Source organism: Talpa occidentalis, unplaced genomic scaffold, assembly GCF_014898055.3.
Source record: "Talpa occidentalis isolate TD23 unplaced genomic scaffold, MPIMG_talOcc4v2.1, whole genome shotgun sequence".
Lineage (NCBI taxonomy): Eukaryota > Metazoa > Chordata > Mammalia > Eulipotyphla > Talpidae > Talpa > Talpa occidentalis.
The window spans coordinates 138,408,834-138,433,356 of record NW_026555331.1 but is presented as its reverse complement, the minus strand read 5'-3'; the positions used below and the strand labels follow the sequence as shown (position 1 = coordinate 138,433,356).

The window sequence follows — 24,523 nt, the reverse complement described above, 5'->3', positions numbered from 1 at the left end:
GTTACATGGGCTGAGCTCTCCAATGAAGAGTGGCCAGCACAGAGCTTGGGGGTAGGGTGGGACAGTGTAGGGTAAAGAAAATATCAGGCTTTTCTGCCCTTCCGCCATCAGGATAGATGATGGATCCTTGTCCTGAATGCATGCCTGATGGCGGGCACCTGGAATAGGGTGTGGGCATAGGTTGATGGGATTCAGCTGAGCTAAGACTGTGCTTTTAAGGGCGGCGTCACGGGGATGCCAGCAGCAGCAGTAGAAGCCGAAACAGCAGCAGTAGAAGCCGAAGCAGAAGCCGAAAGAGAAGCTGAGAAGCAGCAGAACGAACGCTAGAGAGCCCAGATAGAGTGAAGACTTGCTGGGGGCTGGGAGGCCTGCCAGCACCCCTGCCTGCCATATGCCTGGTGAACCCCAATAAAAAACCTGCAAAACCACTGAGGACTCTGACTCCTCCTTTACCCGGTCTGCATGGGATCAGAGAACCTGCCCCGTGTCCAGTTCCTGCCTCTACAGACAGGGAACTAAAAGGTTGTACTCAGGAGACTAAGAGGCACATGGAGGAAGGGGCCAGGGTTCTTCTGGTGGGGCCCTTGACCACTCACTGTCTGCAGGAGGCAAATGTTTTCACGAAGGGATCCAATACAGCCGCAGAAGGTGAGCAGGAACATGAGGACGCCCACCACGATCAGTAGGATAGCAGGGTCCACTGCCAGACAGGCCAAAGCTGCTTCTGGGGAGGGGTCTGTGTAGGGTAAGGAAAAATGTCAGGCTTTTCTGCCCTCCCGCCATCGGGGAGCAGCGGGCAATACAGGAGAGGTCTGCTGCACCCTATGTGGGTGTAGGGTAAGGAAAATGTCAGGCTTTTCTGCCCTCCGCCATCAGGATAGATGATGGATCCTTGAGGTCCTGAATGCATGCCTGATGGCGGGCACCTGGAATAGGGTGTGGGCATAGGTAGATGGGATTCACCTGGGCTGAGACTGTGCTTTTCAAGGGCGGCGTCTTGGGGACGCCAGAAGAAGCTGAAAGAGAAGCCAAGAGCAGAGAAGCAGAGAGAAGGCCAGAGAGCCCAGAAAGAGTAAAGCCTTGCTGGGGGCTAGGAGGCCCGCCAGCCTCCCGGCCCCCCAGCGCCCCTGCCTGCCGTGTACCTGGTAATCCCAATAAAAACCTGCAGTAAACCACTGTGGACTCTGACTCCTCCTTTACCCGTCTGCTGGATCATAGAAAACCTGTTCAGAGGTCATTCCTGCCCTCTACAGTCTGTCTCTCAGTCTGACCCTGGTACTAACTGAGGGTGTACCCAGGGATGAGTGGGGTGCCTTTCCCTGATGGGGCAATCTTCAGTATGGTTGGGTGAAGGCTTTGGGGAGGCAGCACTGCCCTCCTATGAGAACAAAAAGAGCCCAGAAGAGAGTGTGGTATTTAATTTGAGGAACTACAATAACAATAAATAAAACCATGTCTTTATTCCTGGGGCTTAAGAGAGGAGGGACCACTTATGCTCCAGAAAAGAATTAGAATGGCATTAGGCTTGCCAGCTTTGCAGTTTTTGTTTCTTGGAGACTTTGCGCAGTGAAATGGGAATGGAGGTTGAATTATCCGATGACAGAGCCAGAGAGGGACTAACGCCTCTCATTGGTCCCACAGGCCAACCTTCTTCCCTAGATACTTCTAAGGCTAAGGTGTAGGCACATCTTGGAAGATGTGGGAGTTCAGCGAAATGCAGGAGAAATGTCATGGGCGGCTGGATGTCTTGGAGCAGACCCTTGAGATTTGGTTAGAAGGCGGCTGCCACCTTGATCCCATAGCTTATAAGGGAAGAAGAGTCAGGGGCCAGGGCTAAGGAGGAAGGAGCACAAGTCGTGGGGAGGTGGCGGAGGACCTCGAGCTCACCTGCGTGCTTCATCAGCCAAGCGTACACTCCCACAGCCACCAGCACCATGGAAATCACCTGTGGAGACAGGGAATGAGCCAGAAGCTGAGATTTTGCCACCGGAGAAGCCTGATGACCACAAGTAACCTTAACGCAGAGCAGGAGAGGATGACTTTCGCAGGACCCAGGGATGGCCACCCTCCTCCCAGCAACACGGTTGATAGTAGCTGTCAGTGCTTTGCCAAGTTTTCACCAAGGTACTTTCATTCGATTTGCATAACAGTCATCTTGTGAGGCAGCTATTACCCCCTTTTTACAGATGAGGAAATTAAAGCACAACATTGTAGGCTAAGTGAATTAATCAGGGTTTTTTGTGCCATTAGCCTCTGTGGCTATCAGCTGTGGCCTTGATTGTGTTGCTGTAGAAGGTGCTTGGGAGTGTGAGTGCCGGGCACGTGTGCCTGCTGGTGGATATCCGGAGTGTGGGTGGGCATGTGTAGATGTGCACCCCTGAGCCTAGAGGTCAGCGATATAAGGGCAGTGTCACTCAGAGGATGGCTGCGGGAGGACGAGTGACTACAGAAAAGATGAGAGCACAAGAGAATGCCAGAGAGAGTCCAGAGAAAGAGTAAAGATGTGCAGGGACTCGGAGGCGGAGGCTCGGCTGCCTCCCAAGCCTCGGCACCACCCCCCAGTCCCCTCATTCCCCACCCCCACCTGGCCTCCCAGCCTTGCTGGGCTGCAGGCCTTGCACTACAAACATGGGCTTAGGAATCAGTCAAACTTGGGCCCATGCTGGACAAATCTGAACCTCAATATCTTTACTGATGATGAGAGTTAAACACAAGTGCATCTAATAAGATTACTGTGAAAATCAAGTAAATAATGCATGGAAAACATTTAGCACAACACTTGACAATAAGTATCTGCCATTACTGCCCAGGGTCACATAGAAATCTGGGAGTTCTGAATGCTCCATGTCCATCAAAGGGCAGGTCTGAAAGCGAAAGCAGCCTCAGAAGACCCTCTTCCCGCGCTCCATCCTCCCTGGAGGTTGACATGGTGTCACATGCCAGGATGAAAGCCTGCACCAGTGTGAAGCATGAGTGCACATGTGCAAAGTGTCACAGATGCCTTGGCAAAGGCAGCTTTATCTTTATGAACCTGATCCCAGTGTGGAAAGCTGGAGGAATTTAGATGTCTCAAACTTCCTGGCTCCCTGAGAGAACAAACCCATCAGGACTCCCGGGGCTCCCAAAGGGTCTGCTGTGCCCCAGCCGCCCCCAGGCCTCCAAGAGTGCAGGTGGTCCTGTGCGCACACCTCTCCACCACACTTTTTTTGTTCCCAGTCCCTAGGCTGGTGCTAAGCAGCAGCTGGCTGTCGCCATGGCAATAGCTGGGCCACGCTCAGGCTGGAGGGATTTCTCAGCCGTAGGGACTTGACCAGCTCAGTGGGGAAGAAGATGGCTGGCTAGACTCCACTGTCCTACAAGACAGAAACCAGCTGGAAGGGGTTGTGGGGGCTTTCGTGGGAGAAGGGGACTGGGTAACAGGCATTAGGAGAGGATCAGGCTAGTCCCTCAGCAGAGAGATGTTTTTCCTTGGGGGCTTCCTTTACTAAGGCCCTCTGCCACCTGATATGTTCAGCAATAAACAGGGAACCCTCATCTAAAACCATGTCTTTGGGCCTCCCCTGGTGGCGCAGGTGGTTGAGCGCAGCGCTGTGAAGCTGTCCGCAGCCTCTGCAGCGCTGGTTCGATCCCGGCCGGCTGGTGAGGGTCCCACATGGTGTGTCAGACATCTCCTGTCATGCCCGCTGCTCCCCTCAGCAGTGTATTTTGTCAGTCTGCCTGTTCTGTGCCCTGCTCTGTCTCTGGTGAATCCTCTCACCTTCCTGCGCATCTGGCCTGTACCTTGGTTCTTATGTAAATGAATAAATAAATCTTTAAAAAAATAAATAAAACCATGTCTTTGAGGACCCTTCTTGGCCTGTATACACAGCAGGTCGAGTGTTATATGCTATCCAGGAGAGAGGGAGCTGCTTGCAGAGCTGCTTGTAGAGATGGGGCGGGATGAGGGGGGGGGGCAGCTGGTTGCTTGTCCCACAGCACAACCAGGCTCAGGGAGCAAGGGAGGACTGGGTGGGAGGCAACAAAACCACATGGCAGATCCAGTCATCCCCCAGGCCCTGCTAAAGTGATGGAGCATCTCTGCCCTTTAAAACTCGCCACAGCCAATTACAGTTCCAAATATCACTTCACTGAATCATTTCAAAATATGTATCTGCTCTTTATTTCTGTTACTCCCAGCCTCCTTGCTGTTTTTTCACATTACATTTTCACCAGGGTGGATAACTTTCCACAAATATGATTAAATCAAGGAAGGGAAAGTAGAGAAATGTCAGGCATCACAGGGTAACTTACTTCCATTTGTGGGCTTGTAATGACAGCTGTTGCCCATCTTTATGTGTGATAAGGTAGAACAGTGTCCCCCTCAAAGACATCCATGCTCTAATTCCCAGAACCTGTGATGTTGATACCTTAATGGCCAAGGGGACTTGCAAGGATCCTCAGATGGGGAGATTATCCCCATGAGCCCTATACAGGCAAGTGCTCCCCTTAAGGGCACTGAGATGTGAAACGTGTCATTAGGCAATTTTCTTGTTGTGTGAACATCATAGACCTAACAGTAAATTCATAGAGTTGGGCTTAGCCTTTTCTCTCATTATCATAAACAAATGTCTTGCTTTGGTTGTAATCATCAAGGTGTTGCCAGGGATGAATTTCTATGCCTGGTCTTCAAATCAGGTCATTAGAAGTTTCTCCATATCTGATAGAGGCACTTCTTGAATTCTGGTTAGTCTTTTTTTCTTTTTAAGAACTGGGGTACAGGCCAGAGGTTCAGGGAGAGTATTCACCAGAGACAGAATGGGGAGCAGAACAGGCAGACTGACTGAAATACACTGCTGAGGGGAGCAGCGGGTGAGACAGGAGAGGTCTGCTGCGCCATGTGGGTCACCTCCCTGGCTGGGGATCGAACTCATGCTGCAGTGGCTGCGGCTAGGTTCATAGTGCTGAAGCTTAACCTCTTGTGCCATCAGGGAGGCCCCTAATTCTGGTTAGTCTTGTTGCTTTCAATGAAGCAGATCCTTGAACAACTCTGTCACTTTGTTTTTGTTTGAGACTCTAGCTATGGTGGCAAGCAAAAACCATCAGTGATTTTCCACTTTTGTGGTCCTTAATCACTTTTAATTTCATTTCCAAGTCACTTGACATGGCCTCTCACTGACAACATCAACAGTGGATTTTGTACACTTAGAGGCCACGATGAACAAAACAACACGAGATTAAATCAAGCACAAGGGGAAATGATGCCATCAGGAGACATGGTAAATATGAGATGCATGAGGCAGCTGCCAGAATAAAATTCTTCCATGTTCCCACAGCTCCAAAGGCACTAGTGATAGGAAATGTGGGGGCACTGTCATAGATGTGGTCTGACATTGACCAAAATATTACAAAGTGGCACAAGACCATATAATCACAAGGTACCTGTAAGAAAGGGGCATGAGGGTCAGTCAGAGAAGGCAATCTGACATGGAAGCAGAGACTGGATGATGTGGCACCTGGCCGGGGCTTTGGGTGGCCTCTGCAGGCTGGAGAAGGTCAGGAAATGATTCTCTCCTGGAGCATCCAGAAGGAACACAACCCTGCTGACATCTTAATTTTAGCCCAGTGAAACCCACTTAGATTTCTGACCTTCCAAACAGTAGGAAAATAAATGTGTGAGTTTTTTTTAAAGATTTATTTATTTATGTTTATAAGAACTGCGGTAGAGGCCAGAGGTGCAGGGGGTGAGACGATTCACCAGAGACAGAGTGGGGAGCAGAACAGGCAGATCTACTGAAATACACTGCTGAGGGGAGCAGTGGGTGAGACAGGAGAGGTTTGCAGCGCCATGTGGTCAGGGATGGAACTCGTGCTGCAGTGGCTGTAGATAGCATCATAGTGCTGTGACTTAACCCCTTGCACCACCAGGGAAGTGCCCTAATGTGTGTTGTTTTAAGCCATTAAATATGTGACCATTTTTAAGCTATTAAAAAATGTGATAACTGATACAACAGCAATAGGAAATTAATAAGTTATCCATATCCAATTAGTCAGCTAAGGAACTGTGAGAACTACAGAGATAAGTAAGATGAGGTCCCTATGTTATAGAAAAGGGAGGCAAGCGCATCTGTAGCCTAAAGCAGTGGTCCTGCTGCCATTACAATGGAGGGAGCAGGGAGCAGAATTAAGAAACTCCTGATGACTAGGCTGCACCCCAACGCAAGTACACTAAGTCCTCATTTAATGTCAGTATTTTCTTGGAAACTGCATGTTTAAATGAAACAGGATAATGAAAGCAGGTCCTTGAGCAACTTCATCAAATGCGGCCATAATAGTTTATTTCTCGTCAACGTTATAATGGAACAACATACAACAGAATCTCTGGCACTGGAGCCAGGCAACAGTAGTTCTGAATGTGTTCCAGGTGTTTCCAGTGTGCAGCCAAGTTTGGGAACTACAAGCCTAAAGCACACTCAGCCAGGGAACTAGAGAGGCAGGTGCAGCCTACATTAAAATCAAGATTAAGACTTGAATATTATTATTAATATTTAATGGGACAATTAATGATACCACTCACCTGGAGCTCACTAGCTAACACTAAATTCATGCATTTCTGTTACTGATCTGCCTCCTCCTGGACTCACAGCTTGCCCCTTCACACTTCTATTCCTACACACACCTCCCACCCTGAATTCCTCAAAGCTCCTGCCATTCCAAAGTTAGTGCTGCTGCTGTTAATAGCACGGCATTTTAGAGCTGAATAGAATTTTAGAAATGAGCTCAGCTACTCACCTCTTTTATACAGATGTGGCCAAAAGAACAAAGTGACATTTGACCAAGTGCACATGGGTGCAGTGGCAACATCTGGACTACACCCAATTTCTAATCTCAGTCTGGTACTCTTTCCACTCTATCTGTCTTTGCCACAATATCCTTATAACACCCACAATATCACCAATGACCTCCTTTCATGATGAAGATGGAGATAAAGACATTTCTCAGAAAGGCTTTTCATATTCTGGCTAGAATGATGCCTCGCTAGGAACTTTTAATAGTGAGACACAATTTTTAAAATAGCTGAGTCCAGCAAAAGGCATGTTCCTGAAGAGTTGTCAATCAAATTATATAAGATAACTTGCATGCAACAGTGCCTTTATCCTTATGTAAGGTGAGTAATCACCTTATAATGAAAGTAGCCATCCCCTGGGCTCCTTAGGAAAAAATAGCTGATTCTGGGACTGAGGTAGGAAATACACAAGATAAGCCTTGAGGATACATCTTATAGTGCCCCAAAGCAAGGAAAGGTTCAAACACAGACAAAATCAAAACCCTACATTGATGTAGGTATCCCAAAGAGACATTAAAATAATGTGTGGAATTGCTACCCCAAATATGAAAAAAATATTCACGAGTTCATATGGACATAAATGACTTAACAAATAAATGGGGAGAAAAGACAAATCTGCCATACCGAAGAATTCCAAATAATATACGTACACTGCACTCTCCAGGAGGTGGAATCTAACCCCTCACTCCTAAGGTGGGGGCTGTGCATCCCAACTTCCTTCACAAGAATACAGTATGGAAAAGCGAGGGAAAGACTAACCACACAGCTTAACTGACAAATACTACCTCATCGAGGTGACCAGGTAAACATCAGCAGTGACAAATCATGGTTGTGGCACACCACGATGCAGTGAAAAGAGCACTTTGCCTCTTTGGTCTTCCTCGCTCAAGCCCATAAACCCAGAAAACCATGAGAAAAACATCAGGCAAGTTCCATTAACAGGCTGGCCATTCTGTGAAATATCTGACCAGTACTCCTCAAAACTATCAACATCAACACCAGGAAGTCCCGAGAAACTGCCATGAACAACAAAAACCTATGGAGACGTGACAACTAAATGAAATTTTGTATCCTGGATAAGATCCTGGAACAGAAAAGTTCATTAACTAAAATTGAAGGTAATCTGAAATGTCATTAGTTGTAATAAATGTATCATACTCAAGTAAGATGTCAAACAAATAAGGACCTGGATGTAAGTGCTCTTTGTACTAGTCTCAATGTTTTTGGTATAACTTAAACAGTTCTAAAAAAATATTTTTTAAAAGCTAACCCTCAGGCCTCCCTAGTGGCTCAAGGAGTTAAGTACAGCACCATGAAGCTATCTGCAGCCTCTGCAGCACGAGTTCAATCTCCAGCGATGGAGCGACCCACATGGCACAGCAGACCTCTCCTTTCTCATCCGCTGCTCCCCTCAGCAGTGTATTTCAGTCAGTCTCCTATTCTGCTCCCCACTCTGTCTCTGGTGAATCCTCTTACCCCTCTGTACCTCTGGCCTGCACCCCAGTTCTTATATGCATAAATCTTTTTTTTTTTAATATTTATTTATTTATTTATACAAGCACTGGGTACAGTCAGAAGCGCAGGAGGGTGAGAGAATTCACCAGAGCCAGAGCAGGGAGCAGAACAGGCAGAAGGACCGAAGCACACTGCTAAGGGGAGCAGCGGGCGGCAGGAGAGATCTGCACGCCACGTGGGACCCTCCTCTGGTGGCCGGGGAGCAGCCGGGGATCGAACCGGCGCCGCAGAGGCTGCGGGCAGCTTTGCAACCCAGCGCTCAACCGCTGCGCCACCGGGGAAGCCCTGCATAAATCTTTAAAAAAAAAAAAAAAAAAAAAAAAAAAGCTACATCTTGATTAGTTTTGTTGATACACATTTTGGGTGGGCATTTTTAAATTGTGTTATAATTGGCACAGTTATTTCAGGTGTTTAACGTAATTTGCTATGTATATATCCTGCTAAATTCAGCAGAGTGTAGTTAACATGCATCACTATAGTCACAAATTTTTTTTATGTGATGAGAACTTTTAAGATCTTATTTTATTAGTAACTTTCATAGTTATCATGCTGTATATTACGTCCCTGTGATTTATTTATATAAATAAAGTTTGTAACTTTTAGACCCTTCATCATTTTGCCCAACCCTCCACCTTCAGCCATACCATAGATCAGGTCTCTCTATTTGTGAGCTTCATTTTTTTTTTTTTAGATTTCACATGCAAGTGAGATCATATGGTATTGTCTTACTCTCGAAGTCTTATTTCATTTAGCATAATATCTTCAAGGTCCACACACGATGTTACAAATGGCAATTTTCATTCTTTTTTGTGGCTGAATAATATTCCATTGAATATTTATACCACAATTTCTTTATCCATTCATCCAATGATGGACACTTAGGTTGTCTATTGTAAAAATGCAGCAATGAGCATATGGGTGCACATATCTCTTTGAGTTTTCATTTTCTTAGATAAGTACCCAGAAGTAGAATTACTAATAATGATAGCTACATAGTTCTGTTTTTAATTTTTTGAGGAAGGCTGCTCTAAATTACCTTTCCAGGGCCTCCCCGGTGGCGCAGCGGTTGAGCGCTGGGTTGCGAAGCTGCCTGCAGCCTCTGCAGCACCAGTTCGATCCCCGGCTGCTCCCCGGCCACCGGAGGAGGGTCCCACATGGCGCGCAGACCTCTCCTGCCGCCCGCTGCTCCCCTCAGCAGTGTACTTCTGTCCTTCTGCCTGCTCTGCTCCTCGCTCTGGCTCTGGTGAATTCTCTCACCCTCCCGCGCTTCTGACTGTACCCAGTGCATGTATAAAAACAAACAAACAAACAAACAAACAAACAAACAAATAAATAAATAAAACATGCCTTAATAAAAAAAAATTAAAAATAAATAAATAAATTACCTTTCCATTAACAGAGCACAAGGGTCCCCTTTTCTCCACATATGTACCAACATTTGTTATTTCTTACTTTTTTTTTATCTTTGGGAAAAGATCCTGACTGACATAAATTCTTCATGAAACTACAAATGGAGGAAAATAAAGTTGCAAAAAAATGTGTTATCCTTCATGAATTTGTATGTCTTCCTCATGCCAAGGCCATGCTAATCTTCTCTGTGCTGTTCCAACTTTAGGATATATGCCGCCAAAGCAAGCACTTCTTGTCTCTTTTACAATAGCCATTCTAACAGGTGTGAGGTAATATCTCATTGTAGTTTGATTTGCATTTTCCTGATGATTAGTGATGTTGAACATTTTTCATGTACCTATTGGCAATCTGTATGTCTTCTTTGGGAAAAAGTCTATTCAGTCTCTCCATTTTTTGCTGTTGAGTTGTATGAGTTCTTGATATATTTTGGATTTTAACCCCTTATAAGATATGATTTTCAAGTATATGGTCTCCTGTTCAGCTGGTTGCCTTCTCATTTTGATAATGATTTCCTTTGTTGTGCAGAATTTTTTTTAGTTTCATGCAGTCCCACTTATTTATTTTGTTTTTGGTGTCAAATCCAAAAAATTATCAAGATTGATGTAATTCTAGGAGTATTCTAGGAGTTTTAGGTCTTACATTCAATTCTTTACTGTGTAAGATCACAGCCCATTTTCATTCTTCTACAGGTAGCTGTTCTGTTCTCCCAACACCATTTATTGGTGAGACTATTTTTTCCCTATTGTATCTCCTTGACTCATCTGTTATAAATCAATTGACCACATATATGCAGGTTTATTTCTGAGCTCTCTCTTCTATTCCATTCATATACATGTCTGCTTATATGCCAATATCATACTGTTTTGATTACTATAGCTTTGTAAAACTTTGAAATCAGGGAGTGTGATGCCACCAGCTTTGTTTCTCTTTCTCAAGATTTCTTTGGTTATTTGGGGTCTTTTGTGGTTCCACAGAAATTTTAGGATTGCCTGTTCCATTTCTGTGGAAAAATGCCATTAGAATTTTGATAGGGATTGCACTGAATTTGTAGATTGCTTTGGGTAATGCAGATATTTTAACAATATTAATGTTTCCAATTCATGAACCCAGCATATCTTTCAATTTATTTATGTTTCCTTCAATTTTTAATCAATGTCAAAGTCACCTCCTTGATTAAATTTATTCCTATATATTTTCTTCTTTTTTATGTAACTGTAAGTGGAACTGTTAATTTCTCTGACAGTTCATTATTAGTGTATAGAAATGCAATGGATTTTTGTATGTTGGTTTTATATGCCACAACTTCACTGAATCTGTTTATTAATTCTAAGTTTTTGATAACATGTAGGGCTTTCTATAAATATCATGCAGTCTGCAAGTAGTGATGCTTTTATTTCTTCCTTTCCCATCTAGATGCCTTTTGTTTCTTTTTCTTGCCTAATTTCTATGGCTAGGTTTGTAATGCTGTATTGAATAAAATTCACATTTTTAAAAACAGATTCACTTACATGCAATATTATTTACTTATTTATTAAAGATTTATTTATGCATACAAGAACTGGGGTGTAAGCCAGAGGTGCAGGGGGTGAGAGGATTCACTAGAGAGAGTGGGGAGCAGAACAGGCAGATCTACTGAAATACACTCCTGAGGGGAGCAGTGGGATGAGAGAGAAGAGGTCTGCTGTGCCATATGGGATGCTCCCTAGCTGACCTGGGATCAGACTCGTGCTGCAGTTGTTACAGGGAGGGGAGAGGGGCAGCCCAAACCCTGCAAACCTGCCTATTCTAAATGGGTTCTGCCATCCGCTGCATCAACACAAAACAAATGAGACTTTAATGGGAAGGAACTTTAATGCAACTAGGAAACAAGATAGGAAAGGCAAAGAATCTAGTTTCTAAATCAGTCACCCAAAGTTACTCATCCCCTTTTGGTTAAAACTCCATCCAAATGGGATTGGCCCAGAGCAAGGCCCCAAAGCCTGCCACAAGTCTAAGGCATCTTCCAGTGGGGACCCACAGAAAAGGGTCAGAAACAACCAGACAAGCTCGGAAGGAAAAGAGCAAAATCAAAATCAAGATAAAAGCTGCCATTGTCACCTCCCCACGGGTCTCACCCACATCTGTGTCACCCAGTCCACGACCAAAAGACAAGCGCAGTTTCTTCACATGTCTCTAGGCTCCATGTGCCTCCTCCAGGTCTCCTCCTGGCTCTCCATCCTGCTTCCTTCCTTCTCAGTCTCCTCTCCAGCTTCTTCTCTCCCTGCTCAGCTCCACCCTCCATTTGGGTGGGGCAGGGAACCTAGGACCTCCCCCTTTCCTGGGGACCACCGTTACACAGTGACTGGCTATGGCCAGCTTAATAGCGCTGACTTTAACCCGTGCACCACCAGGGAGGCCCTTACATGCAATTTTATGACTTTAGTCAGGATGACTTCTTACACCAAAGTGTAAGGCAGCAATCTTAAAATTGTTCGGTGACAGAGCTCTGGAAACCCACAATGCTATTTTGGTGTACATACACAACTTTCACATTTAAAATGTTTTTTCAACATTAATATCCTATTGCTGGCATCAGATTTAAAGTTCATATTTAACTTTCCCCAATTATCCCAATAATGTCTCTTATAACTGATTTTTTTTTTCTTTTTATGCTCTAGGATCCAACCAAAGATTAGGTATTATTGATCAACTACTCCTTTAGCCTAGAAAAAGTTTTGCAATTTCTGTTTTGGTCTTCCTGTTATAGGGCAACCCCAATATAAAATAAAACGGGTTTCCTGGCTGTGGGTGGGTCCTCACCCGCACACTTAAAAGGGACTTATGAATACTCCACTACAGGCACACACAAAAGGTTAATAAAAGGCTTATTTACAAGGGAAAGGGAATTAAGGAAATGTACAACTCAGGTAGAAAATAGGGAAATAAAGTCTTGAATGCGTCCTACCCGATCCGCCGACCTGGAAACCCAAAGGCACTCTCAGAGCTGGCTGGACACTGCGAGCTGGCGGGGAGCCAAAATGAGGGGATTCCCCTCCAAAGCCCATGTGTCTGGCTTTAACCACACCTGGCTGCTTAACCCCAACCTCAGGTTCCAGCCACCTTCCCTTTGGTGGTGATGGGATTTGGAGTTCCCAGTGTCTTTTGGCTTTGGTCTGGAGTGGGGGTGGAGTCCACAAATCCTGTATGGAATTAGCTTTAGGACAGCCTTTTCCCCCTAACAATTCCCCCCTTTCACTTTTTGCCACCATTTCCATGGTGATGAAGATCGAATATATGGATGTTGGGATGCAGTCTCAGATGAAAAATTTTTCCAGGTTCCAGTGTGAAAGAAAACCAGTCCCTCCAGGTATTTGTCCATTGTAGAAAGCAAAAGTCCTCTATTCCTGGAAAAACAGTTCATCAGTTCAAGCCAAAAAAAAAAAAAAAAAAAAAAAAAACCATCTGGAGGCATTAGCCAAAACAAGATAGCAAATACGTCAAAATCACAGGGAAAAAAGTCTTAAAATGGTTCAACTGATGTAAAACACAAATTTTCTCAACCTTGATCCCAAACTTTTAACAGCATAGCAAAAGTTTGCAAACTAAATCTACTTTTAAACCATTTTTCCTATTTTTGCATAAAATCACAGGGCAGAATAACTAAACAGCAATTTTTTAGCTGGCTTTGTTGGAATACTCCATATAGGATCAGAGCGAACCATTGGCATCCGGTCGATGTAGGCTTCAGGAACAAAGTTGGTCTCATCAGACTCCACCTGGGTTTTCCTCTTCTCGAGGGTACCAGGGCTTTTTCGTTGGCCGGGTTGTCCAGTCCTGCCAATGGAGGCAAGCTTCCTCACCTTCTTTGGAGGTCTCTGGAACCCTACAAACAAAGCAAACAGGTTCTCCTCTTCTTGGTTCAGCTCTTTTTCAACTTTCTGGAAGAACTCCACACAAAGCCACACACTCAACCTCATGTCCAATTTTTTTTTTTGTTTAAGCAGACAAAATCCCTATGGAAGTTATGCAAAAACAGACTCTGAGATAAGTAGCAAAAAAATTACTACCACTATTTGTATGCTGTGTTGGTATCAAGGGGAGAGAAAATGTGACAAGTTAGCTTTGCTGAAAATAAAAACATGCAACCTTGCTGCGGATCCTGGTCACCAAAACAAGAAAACTTTGTGGATTCAGAACAAAATGCAAAAAAATTATCAGTAGTTTGTCAAATAAAACTTAGTAAATATCAGGTGTATCTCCAGGTCTATTCAGTCCTTTGTAGGAAAGGTTTTTTTTTACTTTCAACAGTTCCATCAATAGGAATCTGTTGAGACCATTTTTCCCTATATTTCCAGAAACAATTTCTGTAGATATTAAACAATTGAAGTATACAATATGACAAGGTGACAATCACCATTGACAATTTACATACACACCAGGTACTGAGAGGTTTTATACACATTTTAGAAAACCACTGCTAACATTTCTGTACATACCAAAGTTTTACCATTTTCCCAAGTGACAATGCTTCCCTTCCAGTTTTGCTTCATTAGGTAAAAGCCAAATAGAACAAATTCATCTAATGCCTTTCCCAGGAGGAAAGGGAGAAACTTTGTGTAGTGTCTCAGAAGCTCTACTGAGGTTCCATAAAATTTCCTTGCATCAACCAAATGATAGGCTACCAAATTTGTACTTGAATTTAGATTTCTGGGAAGCTTTGCCATAAATATCAGGAAAATAACAGAAACAACAATATTCAATCTCTATGAAGGCACCGACTTAGTTCAATAGCACAATGTTGACAATCAAACCATAACCTTTAGTTTTTCTCATAACTGGAGACTCTTTTTTTTTTTTTCAACGTCTATGGGCACCATGTACACCAATTTGTCAATCACTGGAGGCCAAGACAGTTAGATACAAAGACATACAGACAGACAACATATAGACACAAAGAGCTCTTTAGTTACCATTCATCATGCGTGGGATATCTCAAACAACTGCAGTTTCACTCATAGGCCAAAGTAACAAAAAAAAAAAAAAAAAACAAGCAGAGAAAAAAAACCCTCGAAGTTAAAAAAAAAAAACAAAAAGTTGATAGAAAATAACAAAATCAAGATTGAAAACCTTTCTATGTAAAAAAAAAAATACTGCCAGCATATGCTTGATCCTAGATGTTATTTCAAATCTCCTAAACTTTGAAAGGAAGAAGATCGGTTAGAGCATGTTAGTTTTTTTCTCATGGTTTCTTCAGAAAAAAATGAGTCTTTGGGTATCCTGAAATAACAACTGGAAAAGAAGTCAGTAACATTCAAGTTTTTTTCTGTTTCTTAAACAAATATCTCAAGTCCTCAATGGGTTCACAAGACCAGTGGGACTTCGTCTCTGGGTCAGTTCCTTCTGGCGCTTTCTTAACTCTGGAATGATGTACCCAGGGTTTTATACCTGCAAGTTTTAGAGAAGTATGTGTGCTTAGCAAAACGTCATATGGACCAGTCCATTTTTCTGACAGCTGGTTTTGGGCATCCCCACTCTGCCAGGTGTTCAGTAAGACCTGATCTCCAGGTTTGAAGGGATGCAATGGTTGATCAGGAGGCATAGAGATCCTCGAGGTTGCAAAGTTGTGAATTACTGCCAGAACCTCATGGATGAGTATCCCATATTGTGTGATCCAGCAATCTTGTGCAATTTCCAGACTGGCTTTCAGAACTGAGGCCTGGAAGGGTCTTCCGAACACAATTTCAAAGGGGCTTAATTGCAGCCCACTTCTAGGTGCCACTCTTATGCGGAGGCGGGCAAGGGATAGTACCTGGTCCCAAAGAAGCTGTGTTTCTTGGCACAGTTTTGCCAAGGTTTTCTTCAAGGTGTGGTTCTTTTTCTCCGTTTGTCCAGAAGGCTGCGGTCTCCATGCAGCATGCAATTTCCAGTTGATCTGTAACACACTGCTTACTGCATGAGTAACATCAGAGACAGATGCTGGCCCATTATCACTCTGGATAGAGTCCGGCAACCCAAAGTGAGGAATTATCTCCTTCAGCAGCTGTTTTGCAACCTCGGAAGCTTTTTCCGTCTTTGTTGGAAATGCTTCCACCCATCCCGAGAACATATCCACAAAAACCAATAGGTATTTGAAGTTGCCTGTTGTTCTAGGCATTTGTGTAAAGTCCACCTGCCAGTCCTCAAAAGGGCACTTGCCTCGATATTGAACCCCAATGGCTTTAGGGTGGGAGTCATTCTTGGGGTTATTCCTGCACATAGTTGACAACCTCGGGTGATCCGTTGTGCTATTCTATGCAAATATGGTCCCTTCAAATATGGGAGCACTATTTCTAATAAGGCATCTCTCCCATAGTGAGATCCTTTGTGAAGATGTTTTAGCACCGGATATACCAGGGCCTCCAGGAGGAGTATCATCCCATGGGAGTTTACTCTCCAAGTAGAGCTGGGGTCAAATTCAGTAAATCCCCATGCATGAGTTCTCACCTCATCCCGCTCGGTGTATTCAGGAGCATACTGAGTCAGGTCCACAAGAGGGATGAGTGCACCCTGGGGGGCAGAATGGGCAGCAGCCTTAGCCACCCGATCAGCTGCCCTGTTGCCCTTTGCCATGTCAGACCCATCCTTTTGGTGGCCCGGACAATGCATCATGGCAACCGCTGATGGTAAAGCTACCGCCTTTAACAAGGCCAGGATTTCTTTTTTTTTTTTTAAAGATTTTTCTTTTTTTTTTTTAAACATTTATTTATTTATTTATACAGTCAGAAGCGCGGGAGGGTGAGAGAATTCACCAGAGCCAGAGCAGGGAGCAGAGCAGGCAGAAGGACCGAAGTACACTGCTGAGGGGAGCAGCGGGCGGCAGGAGAGGTCTGCGCGAAGGCCAGGATTTCTAATGGGTGTTTGACATCCTTGTTACTAGCGGTAAGAAGTCCCCGCTCCTTCCAAATGGCCCCATGCATATGGAGAATCATAAAAGAGTATTTTGAGTCAGTAAATATATTGACTCTTTTACCTTTCGAGAGTTCCAAGGCATGGGTAAGGGCTATTAATTCGGCTTTCTGCGCTGATGTACCTGCCGGAAGAGCCTTGGCTTCCACGGTGTTCTGGAGCGTCACCACTGCGTATCCCACACATCGACGGCCTTGATCCATGAAGCTGCAGCCATTTGTAAATAACTCCCACTCTGGATCTGGCAGAGGCTGGTCCATTAGATCTGGTCGGCTGGCATACACTGTGTCTATGGTTTCTAAACAGTTATGGATTAAAGTGTCATCCTCAGATCTGTCTGCACTGCTTGGAAGCAGTGTGGCAGGCTTCAGGGTATTAGAAACCTGCAGTTTCACATTAGGATTGTCCAACAGAGCTGCTTGATATTTTCCCATTCGCCCGGCAGTCAACCAAAGTCCACCCTTCTGCTCTAGCAATGTCAAGACCTGATGTGGCACACACACAGTGATGGGCTGACCCAATATAAACTTCTCTGCCTCGTGTAGGAGGTCACAAGTGGCAGCCACAGCACATAATCATGGAGGCCATCCCCTAGTGGTGTGGTCCAATTGTTTGGACAGATATGCAACGGGCTGCATTTTGGCCCCAACAATTGGATCAGCACTCCTAGGCCAACCCCCTGTCTCTCATGTACATAAAGTCTGAACGGCTTCCTAAGATCTGGAAGCCCTAATGCTGATGCTGAGATCAACTTTACTTTTATTTCATCAAAGGCCTTTGGACATTCTGGAGTCCAAGACAAAGTTTCAGAGTCCAGGCCTTTGAGAGCATCATATAAGGGTTTTGCTATTAGTCCAAAATTAGGAATCCAAATCCTACAAAACCCAGCCATACCCAAAAATCCGCGCAACTGTTGCTGGTTGCTGGGGACTCTAAGGGCTGAAATTACCTGTTTTCTTTCCGTCATCAGGCTCCGTCTGCCTTTCTTAATTTCGTCCTACCCGATCCGCCGACCTGGAAACCCAAAGGCACTCTCAGAGCTGGCCAGACGCTGCGAGCTGGCGGGGAGCCAAAATGGGGGACCCCTCCAAAGCCCACGTGTCTGGTTTTATACCGACCTGGCTGCTTAACCCCACCCTCAGGTCCCAGCCACCTTCCCTTTGGTGGTGATGGGATTTGGGGTTCCCAGTGTCTTTTGGCTTTGGTTTGGGGTGGGGGTGTAGTCTACAAAGCCTGTACGGAATTAGCTTTAGGACAGCCTTTTCCTCCTAACATTCCCAGACACTGACTCTTTAAACACTGTGGTAAAATACATATACCACAAAATTAACCCTTTTAAAATGTACAGTCCAGTGAACTTAAGTATGTTCACATTGTTGTGCATCCCTCACCACAAACAGATTCCAGAACTTTTTCATCACCCTGAACAGAAACTCTGTACCCATTGAATCCTCCCTTCATTCGTCCAAACCCTGGCAACAATTCTGCTTTCATCTCTATGACTTTGCCTATTTTGTACATTCCAAAAAATGGAATCATACAATAAGTACCCTTTGTGTCTGGTTTCTTTCACTTAGCGTAATGTTTTCAAGGTTCACCTACCTTGCAGCATGTGTCAGTACTTATTACTTTTTGTGGTTTAATAATATTCCACTGCATGGATAAAACACCATTGGTTTATTCATTCATCCCCCTATTGTTTGTTTATACCTTTTGACCATTATAAATAGTGTTGTTATGAATATCCAAGTTTTTGGCTGAATACCTATTTTTTAGTTCTCTTGGGCATGTACCTGTGGATTCCCCAGCCCACTTGTTCTCGGGTTATTGTCTTGGTGACCAGAGTTCCTGCTGGTCAAGCTAAAACATAGAGTCAAGTAGGGGGCCTCTGACCAGGACAAAAGTCTTGGTATAAAGAACATACTGGAAAGACAGTATCTGCTGAAAATAGCAGGCAGATATTATGGCCAAATTAGCATAGCCTGCTAGACTGCCTTGACAGAAGGTTAAGTGTAAACAGGAACTAGAAATAGGATATTTTGATAAGCAGAAACAATGGAGCCCCCAGGCAACAGCCCCTATTCACTAGCCCCCTAGCTTGTGCCAGACATTTCTGCATCCCCAATACACATCCTCACCACACATCCCTCAATGTTCTCGCTTCCCTGAACCTGATTCCCAATAAATGTGAGATTGCCCTGGAGAAAAGGTGCTGTGGTCCCTAAGGTGTAAGGCCCTCTAGGTCTCTCTTTCTCTCTCTACTTGGACTTTAAGTTGTTTTTCTTCCCTCCTGCACTGCCCCAATGCTGTGGCCCCATGAGGCGACATATACCCAGGAGTGGAATTGCCAGATCACATGATAATTGTGTTTAATTTTCTGAGTTGCTGCTGCCAAACTACTTTCCCACAGTGGCTGCACCATTTTACATTCCCACTAGCAATATATGAGGGTTCCAGTTTCTCCACATCCTTGCCAATACTTGTTATTGTAACAGGGTGGTCCCCAGGAAAGGGGGAGGTTCCCTGCCCCACCCAAGGGAGGGTGGAGCTGAGCAGGGAGAGAAGAAGCTGCAGAAGAGACTGAGGAAGGAAGCAGGATAGAGCCAGGAGACCTGGAGGAGGCGCATGGAGCCTAGAGACACGTGAAGAAACTGCGCTTGTCTTTTGGTCGTGGACTGGGTGACACAGATGTGAGTGAGACCTGTGGGGAGGTGACAATGGCAGCTTTTATCTTGATGTTGATTTTGCTCTTTTCCTTCCGGACTTGTCCGGTTGTTTGTGACCCTTTTCTGTGGGTCCCCACTGGAAGATGCTTTAGACTTTTAGCAGGCTTTGGGGCCTTGTTCTGGGCCGATCCCATATGGATGGACTTTTACCCACGAGGGGATGGGTAACTTTGGGTGCTTCATTTAGAAACTAGACTCTTTGACTTACCTGTATTGTTTCCTAGTTTTATTAAAGTTCCTTCCCATTAAAGTCTCCTATGTTTTGTGTTGATGCGGCGGATGGCAGAACCCATTTAAAATAGGCAGGTTTGCGGGGTTTGGGCTGCCCCTCTCTCTGTCCTATAACATTCTGACATTTTTGATAAGTCCAGGACAGTTGTTTTTGCAAAATGCTCCTCAATTTGGATATATGTGATTGTTTCCTCACAATTAGATTTGGATGATGTATTTTTGACACAAATACAATTTTGTGTTCTCAGCATATCGTGTAAAGAAGCACAACATACTAATTTCTACATAGAAATGAAGAACAATGTACTAATAGAGGATCTGGATGTTAGACATATGTCTCTTCATCCCATAAAACAGTAATATGGCAGTACTCTAAAGTGTTTCCAGTTTTCCATAATATTTGGTTGCTACTTGTTCTCTCCCCTTTGCCTTCTGCTAGCTGGTGCACGGACTTGCTGGCAGATAAGCAGAGCTACAGGCAATAATGTACCTGGGAAAAATAGAAAATGGAGAAAATTCTCTCTATAATATTGACTTTCTTTCTCCTGAAAATTGGAAAAAGAGAGCCATGATTTTATTTGTGAGAAAAACCCTTAGGATACTTCAGGGCCACCAATACTAAGAGAGGTAAGGTTATAGGGCCACAAGCCAAGGCCCTTCATAAGTGTTCTCCTCCTGGCTCTAAAGCCCAAATGCCAATAAATACAGACAAGTTAGTTCTCGGAGGCCATCTCCATTGGATTGAATCTTCAGTCCAACGTGTGTAATGAGCCTTGAGGAATGGACCTGTCTTTAGGGAAGGTCCTCAGAGATAACAGTGGGGCCCCTTTCCTATGACCGATTTTATGCATACACACACGCACACATCAATTTTTATATACTACATATGTCACATATCAAACCTTCTCTATAAAATATAAAGACAGGGGCCTCCCCGGTGGTGCAGTGGTTGAGCGCTGGGTTGCGAAGCTGCCCGCAGCCTCTGCAGTGCCGGTTCGATCCCCAGCTGCTCCCCAGCCACCGGAGGAGGGTCCCACATGGCGCGCAGAGCTCTCCTGCTGCCCGCTGCTCCCCTCAGCAATGTACTTCTGTCCTTCTGCCTGCTCTGCTCCCTGCTCTCACTCTGGTGAATTCTCTCACCCTCCCGCGCTTCTGACTGTACCCAGTGCTTGTATTAATTAATTAATTAATTAATTAATCTAAAAAAAATAAAGATAACATTAATCATTATTTCCCTCTAGCAAATAATAGGAATGTGAGCAAAGAGGCTCAAGGGCTGAAGGAACTCAGGCTCAAGATTGGTCTTCACCTAGCCCCGAACCCCAGCTACCTGCCACTTGTCAGGAGGAGTGCTTACCCAGCTCTCCAAGCCCATCCCCAAAAGGTGACCTCTAGGTGTGATTTCCAACAACAACAGTAATAGCTACCTTTTGTGGAGTGCTGAGGACCAGGGGCTGGGCTAAATACTTTGTACACCTGTCTCACTGTATTCTCACCACAACCCTTGAGAGAGGGTTTGTGTCTCCATTTTACAGAACTGATGCTGGGAGAATTCACATAACTTTCCCCATTTCACTCAGCCAGTGAGCAGCAGAAGTTGGGCTAGAACCTAGGTCATTTTCTTGAACTTCCTCACCCCATCCCAACCCAATCTACCTTACCTTACCCTCCTTTTATTAGACAGACGACTTTGGGAGGTGACAGCCAGGGAGAGGGATTGGCTCCATAGACCCATTTCCTTTGGTAAAAATGCCTCATTCAAGGTCAGAGAACCTAGCTAACCAAGCTGGCACCACCCCAAAGTAGAGAAGAGCCCCTTCTTGGCCCTACTTTAACCTCATAAAAAGCCAGAGACTCTAGAAATAGCGCACTAAAGGACAAGAGGCCCAGTTTCTTTCTGGCACAAATTTACTGTGTTACCCTAGCCAATATATCTGTCTCTCTGTCCTTAATCTTTTTCCTCTAAAAGAGAAAAATTTTCTGCCTCTGTGAACTATTTAAGGATAAATACATCATTTTGTGGACTATTGCTTTCTTTAAGATCTGGAGCTGGATCTAAAGATGCATCTCGGGCAGACCAGGTGTGCAGGGGAACTCGTTCCCGCATCGGCATTTTGGAGCAGGGACCTTTCTTTGGTGGAGACTGCTTGAAGCTGGCGGAGGGCTCCTGGAGGAGCCAGAGGTGAGCTGGGAAGTTCGCCCACGCCAGGCTCCTTCTGGCCTGCAGTCCGAACCCAGAGGGGAGCGGCACCCACCACTGGGGCAGACCAGGCACACTGGGGAGCGCGTCCCCCGCATCGCCATTTTAGAACAGGGACCTTTCTTCAGTAGAGATGGCTTGAAACCAGCAGAAGGCTCCCAGAGGAGCCAGAGGTGAGCTGGGAGGTTCACCCACACCAGGCCTCTTCTGGCCTACAGTCCGAGCCCAGAGGGGAGCGAGCACCCATCACCTGGGCAGACCCAACGCATAGGGGAGCGTGTCCCCGGCATCACCATTTTGGAGCAGGGACCTTTCTTAGGTGGAGACTGTTTGAAACCAGCAGAAGGGTGGGCAGTCAAGGCCACAGCTAAGGGTGGGCAGTCAAGAGCTCCAAAGGAGAGGCAGAGCCTTAGTTGACAGAGGAAGTCAGGACCTGGGATGCCACTGATGGCTCTGACAACCCCCAGTCCTAGCAGAGTGGTGGTGAGATTTTCTTCTATTCTTCCCTAGCTTGCAGCTGAACCAGAACCTAGACCATGGGTGGGAACCTGTGTTGACTATTAATACTCCAGCACCCTAGCTAAGGAGCAGCCATCTGGGCCAAGGAATTCCCCTAGCAGCACTGTGGTTCAGTAGAAAATCACCAGGTCAAGCCTACCGACCAGCTGTTGGGCTCTGGATAAAACAATTAACTTCTCTGTGCTTTAGCTTGCTCACATGTAAAATAAAATGCCAACGCTGGACGAGATGGCTCCCAAAGATTTTTCCCAGTTCTAAAACTGAGAATTTCATAGGTGTTCAAATTTGATTTTCCCCAGCACAATGGCTGAGAGCGAGCTGTCATCACCACCCTCTGGGATTTCTCTCATTTGTCCCAACAGGCTAGCACTTACGTACTTTGTGTCTGTTCTTCACACCACGGCCTCTGTGAAACCTTTCCAGCAACTGGCTTAGATGCCTGGTCTGCTCCCTCTCCTAGGAAACATATTTTAGACTCATGATTTCTCCCTCCTGCAAATCTGAACTTTAGGTCTCAGGCAGAGTGGGCAAGGATAATGGCTCTTAGAGCAGCAACTCTGCAGGGGGGTTGGTGCTGAAAGAAAAATGGAGGGATGGAGGTGGAACCTCCCTGTGCTCTCAAATTTGAAGGGACCCACGGACTCCTGCAACATGAAATTGGATTGAGCTAGCATTTCCCCATCTGACCCAGCTGGATTCTCAGTTCCTGATCATACTGGGTTTGATGTCATGAAGGAGGAGACTGACACCTTCAGTGGTGAACAAGCTGCCCAGGTTAGTCAAGTCAACAATTAATAGCAGAGTGGGCCTGAGAACCCAGGTGGTGCCAGTCCACTATTTTTCCCACAATTTTCACCCCCAAGCAAAAGATTACGAAAGGACCCTTCCAGTCCACCACAGGGTCCTTTTCAAAGAAGCTGGAAACTGTCCGCCTGCGGCGGAGGCGGGTGGAGAGCGGTCCTGAGAGAGTGGGGTGAAGTTTGGGGCAGTGCTGGGAAAGACGTCCGCACCTGCAGACCTCGCGCGTCCCTTCCCAGCCTTAGGAAGAGGGAAGCCCCTGAGGTCTGCAGAAGGAAAAGGTGAAGCCCCTTCACCCCTCGCCTCCGAGGTGAGGGCAGGGAAGAGCTGGGTTTCCCCCTCTTGTTCTTTTTTCCGCGCCGCAGGGCCTCCCGCCGCCAGGCCTGGAAGTCCCCCATCGCGAATATGCCAGTGCGTCTTGGGCCAACAGGAAAAGCCGCTCCTCCCGATCAAACTCACCTTTCTTGTCTGACGCAGACCCTCATCCGAAGCCCAGAGAATACCCAGAAGTCTGCATAGAACCGCTCGCAGACCCCCGCCGCTCCCCTCCCGCACCCCGCACCCCGCACCCCGCAGACCCGGCCGCCGAGATGTCCTTCCCCGGGATAAATTACCCCAAAGTGCCGCGAGCCCAGGAAAACTAGGCAGCGCCGCTCCCCGCGTTCGCCCAGCACCCGGCATCCCGGGGCGCCCCTCCTCGGCCGCCGGCACCCCACTCCATCCTCCGCGGGAAGGGGGTGCCCTGAAGCCCAAGACTCACCCAAAAAAGCATGTTGAAGAAAAACAGCAGGTATTTCACCAGCGGGCTGACGAAGGAGAACTCCTCCCCGTAGGCGGCCGGCGCCCCGGGGCTCCGGGCCATGGCCCCGCCGCGGGCGCCCCCGGGGGCCTAGCTCCCCGCGGCCGCCGGCCCACGGGCTCGCTCCGCGCGGGGCCGGGGCCGGGGCCGGGGCCGGGGCCGCCGGGCAGCAGCGCAGCTGCTTTACCGGAGAAGCGAGCGCAGGCGGCGCGCAGGCCCCTGGAAACCCGCCCCGCGCGGGGAGCAGCTGCCCCACCTGACTCCTCATTGGTGGGTGGCTGATGACACGAGTCCAGGCCCCTCCCCACAAGGGGGTTGGTGGGGGGGGTTGTGGGGGACCACCTGTTCTTCCAGGGAATAGGGCGGTGTGCGCAAAAGGCAGGGACTTAATCAAGGCAAGCTTAGGACCCGCGCCTACTGGGAATTCCTCGTTCAAGGGGAATAATTGATCCCCATCACGAATGGGGTTCAACGGGTTACCCCCGCCTGCCGGCGGAGGGCAGCGCGCGCACAGCCCCGGGCATCCAAGGCATCACATACCTGTCATTGCTCAATCTCGGGTGGCTGAACGCCACTTG

At 46.3% G+C, this 24,523-nt stretch overlaps 1 protein-coding gene and 1 non-coding gene across 2 annotated transcripts in view; both read right to left on the bottom strand.

The window, feature by feature from the left end:
- Nucleotides 1-24,008, bottom strand: part of TSPAN33 (tetraspanin 33) — a 30,633-nt gene extending 6,625 nt beyond the window's left edge. Inside the window, exons 1-3 of the mRNA XM_054692651.1 lie at nucleotides 23,907-24,008; nucleotides 1,888-1,945; nucleotides 597-724 (exon numbers count right to left, since the gene is read on the bottom strand). Of these exons, the coding sequence (XP_054548626.1) occupies nucleotides 597-724; nucleotides 1,888-1,945; nucleotides 23,907-24,008 (288 nt within the window). The remainder of the gene's footprint in view (nucleotides 1-596; nucleotides 725-1,887; nucleotides 1,946-23,906) is intronic.
- LOC119251681 (U6 spliceosomal RNA) lies at nucleotides 9,871-9,977 on the bottom strand. The gene has a single exon (XR_005126567.1). It is a non-coding gene; the product is annotated as a U6 spliceosomal RNA (small nuclear RNA).
- Nucleotides 24,009-24,523: the final 515 nt, after the last annotated feature.